Source organism: Sinocyclocheilus anshuiensis, unplaced genomic scaffold (genome assembly GCF_001515605.1).
Source record: "Sinocyclocheilus anshuiensis isolate Anshui unplaced genomic scaffold, SAMN03320099.WGS_v1.1 scaffold827, whole genome shotgun sequence".
Taxonomy (NCBI): Eukaryota; Metazoa; Chordata; class Actinopteri; order Cypriniformes; family Cyprinidae; genus Sinocyclocheilus; species Sinocyclocheilus anshuiensis.
In genome coordinates this window covers 107212-111893 of record NW_015542371.1, presented here as the reverse complement: position 1 = coordinate 111893, position 4682 = coordinate 107212, and the positions used below count along the sequence as shown (strand labels likewise).

The window sequence follows — 4682 nt, the reverse complement described above, 5'->3', positions numbered from 1 at the left end:
ACCCTTTTTTTTTTTTTTTTTTTTTTTTTTTTTTTTTTTAAATAGGGAAAAAATCGTGTTTTCAGACTTTTGGACATTTATCAGTTTCATGAATAATTATTGAATGTTGCAAATGGAACCCCATGTTGCGCTTGGTCCTTGAGTAAAAATGACTATCAATTTATGATCATGTAAACAGTAAGGACAGCCTGAAGCTGGGCATCATTATAAAGCTCTGTGCTGCAGGGGCACAAGCCACAGTGGAGTCTGAGCTGCCATCTGCTTATGATGGAAAGAGACTGGCTGGCTGCAGTGCTAAAAAAGGAAACGGTTCATTGTTTTGATTGTGACGGTTCGTGTCGAGTTAGAAGCATCCATGTTTCCCTCAAACCCCTCTTGCAGTGGCATTTGGCTGTCTGCGAAACATGAGTCACACATCTTATCGTGCTATGAGGCTCTTTAATGCTGAGCATGTCTCCCTCACTTTGTTCGGCTTCATCAAATGCATAAAAATGCAGTAATTTTAGTTTTTCGTAGGAGTCGCCTGACCGAGCGTGATCCTTTGTTTACTCAGCTTTTCTCCTAAACAGCCTTACGTGAGGAGACAGCAGCTCAAGAAAGATTAAAAATGTTTTTATGCGCTCTGTCACAGGCGCTTGTGTTTAGGATAAAATATCTGATTAAGTCTCGACGTTTTGCTCGGTCTTTAGATTTTGCCATCTAATGCATCTCAAATACAGATTCAATGAGTATGCAGAGTTGATTAAAATTCACACGAGCGCCTGGAAAGGATTTGATCCTGTAGCACAAGTAGCTCATTACCTCCCACTCCCGCATCCCACAAGCCAGCAGATTCCACTGCACAAGCAAGAAATAACATTCCAGTCACTTCGCCAAATACTGGCCAGTGTTCAGAATGGATACAGTGTTCTTCTGTCTGTTTGATGATCAGCACAGTATGCTGCTAAAATGGTGTGCCTTATTAAATTAAATCACATCTTCAGTTTTGTGACTCTTTTTTTCCCCATTGAGTCCACTTATGTTAGTCAACATTTTATGCTTAAAACAGTTGTAATTTTTTGTTTCTTATGACCATTATTCCACCCTTGCTCTCCCCCTTTTAATTCGGCCTAAATAGCCTTTTTTAAAAACAGAAATGTCTACTTTTATTTAGCAAGGATCCTTTAAATTGATCGAAATTGACAGCAAAAACTTTCTATTTCAAATAAATGCTGTTCTTTTGAACTTTGTATTCATCAAAGAATCCTGAAAAAAATGTTTACAAAAATTTGAAGCAGCACAACTGTTTTCAACATTGATAATACGAAATGTTTCTTGAGCAGCAAATCATTATATTAGAATTTCTGAAGGATCATGTGACACTGAAGACTGGAGTAATGACTGTTGAAAATTCAGCTTTGGTCACAGAAATAAATTACACATAGAAAACATTTAGTCTTAAAATTATAATATTTCACAATTTTACTGTTTTTACTGTAGAGACTTCTTTCAAAAACATTATAAATCTTACCGACCCCAAATGTTTGAATGGTATTTTACATATTTTCTTAGAGGGACAGTTCTCCACAAAATGAAAATTGTAATAATTTAATATTGTCTAAAGTTAATATTGTTATTCCAGTTTAACTATTTTTTTTTTTTTTTACTACTTTTGTTTTATTTATATATTTAAACTTTTCTTAATTTTTCTGTGTGCTATATAAATTAAATTGCCTTGCTTTTCCCATTCGGGTTCAGCTAGATTAAAGCTTTAGTTTTCTGTGTTTCTGTAAATAATCATTTTGGTGCATCACTAGTCAAAACATATCAGAAAAGTGCTAATTGTTTTGGTTAGTGATTTGAACAAAAACTTCCTCCCCTTTTTTTTTTTTGGCTTTTTCAGGCCAGATATTTTCAGTTGCTAAAATCGGTGCATCTCTTACGGTCTCTGCTACATACAACTTTATACATACCACATCCATGGATCAACACTATTTCAGAAGGTCAAGACAAATCAGGCAGTGTCCGTTTAACAGATTGTGTTTGTCTCTCTAAGGCTCTGGAGCGCTCTGAGAGTGAGGAGGTTTCAGTGATCACCCAGCTGGTGAAGAAGATCCTCATCATCATATCACGCCCGGCACGACTGCTGGAGTGTCTGGTGAGATTCTGCAGCTGCACTGATTCACATTCCCAAAACTCTGCTCCTGATTTTCACTTCCATCTCTCTGTGTAGGAGTTTGACCCTGAGGAGTTTTACCATCTACTAGAGGCTGCAGAAGGTCACGCCAAAGTCGGCCAGGGCATCAAAACGGATATTCCCCGCTATATAATCAACCAACTTGGACTTAACCGTGATCCCCTTGATGGTGCGATTATCTGTTATTTACCTTGTGGTGATTTTGTTTTGAAAGCCTGTGAGTTTCTCTGAGGCTCATGTTGTTGTGTCCTTCATCTCTTTTGACAGAAGTTGTGCAGCTCGAGGAGCAGTATGACTCTGGCCCCACACTGACGGTCGATTCTGAAGAATCCGCAGAGGTAAATGCACCACAAAAATAGCTGAAGCATTAAAAAGCTTCACTAGGTTTCGTAAGACGTCACTAATGATACGTCTCTTCCTGTTGCTTACAGCAGAATAAATCTTTACCCACACCACTACGAAGAAAACCCCTGGAGAGTGATTTTGAGACTATAAAACTCATCAGTAATGGGGCTTATGGGTAAGCAAATCACATGACTACAGGTAAAAAAGCGATTACTTTAGAAAGGCATCTTTTTAGCTGGCAAAGCGTGATTTGAAGGAGGATCCAGCTTTAATTATTATTCTAGCTTACTACATCTTCTGATTCTTTACAAAAGAGGCTCCAAAAATGAGGGAGAATTTATTGCAACTAGAAGATGGTTTGTTATTACCATCAGAGTCAGATTGTTTTTCTGGTGTTGCTTGCTGCCAACAGGACCTACTTAAAATGAGGCAAATTAGCTAAAAATAATCATTTGTGTGATGAATTTGACACATCATGGCTATGATGGAAAAAATTTGCACAATTACCTACAATTATTTTTATATACTCACCAGAACTTATAGCAGGTGAAATATGAATAGAAATGTTTTCATAAATATAAGAGTTGTGAAAAAGTGGAGACATCTGTGAAACTTTATATAATATATGTAGACAGTAGTAACGTTTCTTTAAAATATATTTTTTTATGTTCAATATATATTTTAATCTTAAGTAGAAATAATATATAAATGAAAATATATTAAAATAAAGTATTGAGTTATGGTCTGAAGGCAGATGAGTTTAGGACCATGACTGAAAATGTAATGTCATAATTTTGATAAAATAAGTGAAAATAAAATAGTGTATTTGTGATTATCTGATGATTTTCAAAGTGGAAATGTTGATCATTTAAAGGGATAGTTCACCCAAAAATGAAAATTATCATAATTTACTCTGTATTAACCTGTATTAATTTCTTTTTTCTGCTGAACACAAAAGAAGATATTTTGAAGAATGTGGGTAACCAAACAGTTTTTGGTCCCCATTGACTACCATTGTATGGAAAAAAAAATACTATGGAAGTCAATTGGGACTAGGCATGGGCCGGTATGAGATTTTGACGGTATGATAACCTTAAGCAAAAATATCAGGGTTTCATGGTATCACAGTATTGTCGTTACAGATCTAAAATGTGTTATTTTTAAATGACTGGGTTTTTTCCGCTGAACACAATATATTTTGTTTTTGAGCAGCATACAGAATATTAGGAACAGTAGAATTTGTTTATTTTTTCTTTGATTTGTTTCCTAAAAAGAAGAAAAATAAAGACATCTTTATTTAACCTAAATCTGTAATTACAGTTATTTAATTTTAGTTATATAATTCATATACATATCATTTATATAATTTCATATCATTTAGTTATATAATTTCATATACATAATTTGATTTAATAATAACCCAATTTGAAGCAAAAACAGAATGTTCTGTTCTGACTAGCTTTGTGAAATTGTCAGGGATGCAAACTTGTCACCTTTTGGTGAAATTCGCCGTTTTAAGTTTAAGAGGACAGTCCACGTATACTGTTTCAGGAATGACAAACGCGAGTCGTCAGTTATGCGGTGATGCGCTATGAAATTATTGCGGGGCAAATTAATTGTAATATTAATTTAATAATAAAAGTAACCTAATAATAATAGGCCTAATAATAAGAAGAATGTAACAGGCCTACATTAATTGGAAATGCTAAATCCTCTTAATATTGCCAATATTTGATGCTTTTGACAATATCTCTGGCAATAGTTGACACATAATACGCCACAACTCAGCACGGGGAGGTTATCGCGGGCCCCCCCGCAGTGCGTGACCGTCCGGCTTCGCCACTGAATGGACCGAACGAACTGTCTGACAAGCCGATGTCAAAACAGACCTGTGCATTAAGTGATGCGGAGTAAATTCAGAGTAACAAAACTACAGCAGCAACAAGTCTGTGTTGCCTTTAGCAGCTTCTACAAGTAAAGATTTGATGTCTCCTTTTTAGGCAATGTTTGAAAAATGTAATTTTTAAATTAAATCTAAAAAATGCCAAAATATTTCATTAATAATGAACTTCATTTGTAGTTAACTAGTTAAAGGGTTAGTTCACTCAAAAATGAAAATTCTGTCATTAATTACTCACCCTCGTGTTGTTCCAAACCCGTA

At 35.2% G+C, this 4682-nt stretch overlaps 1 protein-coding gene across 3 annotated transcripts in view; it reads left to right on the top strand.

Annotated features, from left to right (window-relative positions):
- Positions 1-4682, top strand: part of LOC107692230 (microtubule-associated serine/threonine-protein kinase 3-like) — a 45929-nt gene that overhangs the window by 20562 nt on the left and 20685 nt on the right. For all 3 annotated transcript variants that reach the window (XM_016491193.1, XM_016491192.1, XM_016491194.1), the window contains 4 exons: positions 2036-2137; positions 2213-2345; positions 2444-2514; positions 2608-2696. In XM_016491193.1, the coding sequence (XP_016346679.1) occupies positions 2036-2137; positions 2213-2345; positions 2444-2514; positions 2608-2696 (395 nt within the window). The remainder of the gene's footprint in view (positions 1-2035; positions 2138-2212; positions 2346-2443; positions 2515-2607; positions 2697-4682) is intronic.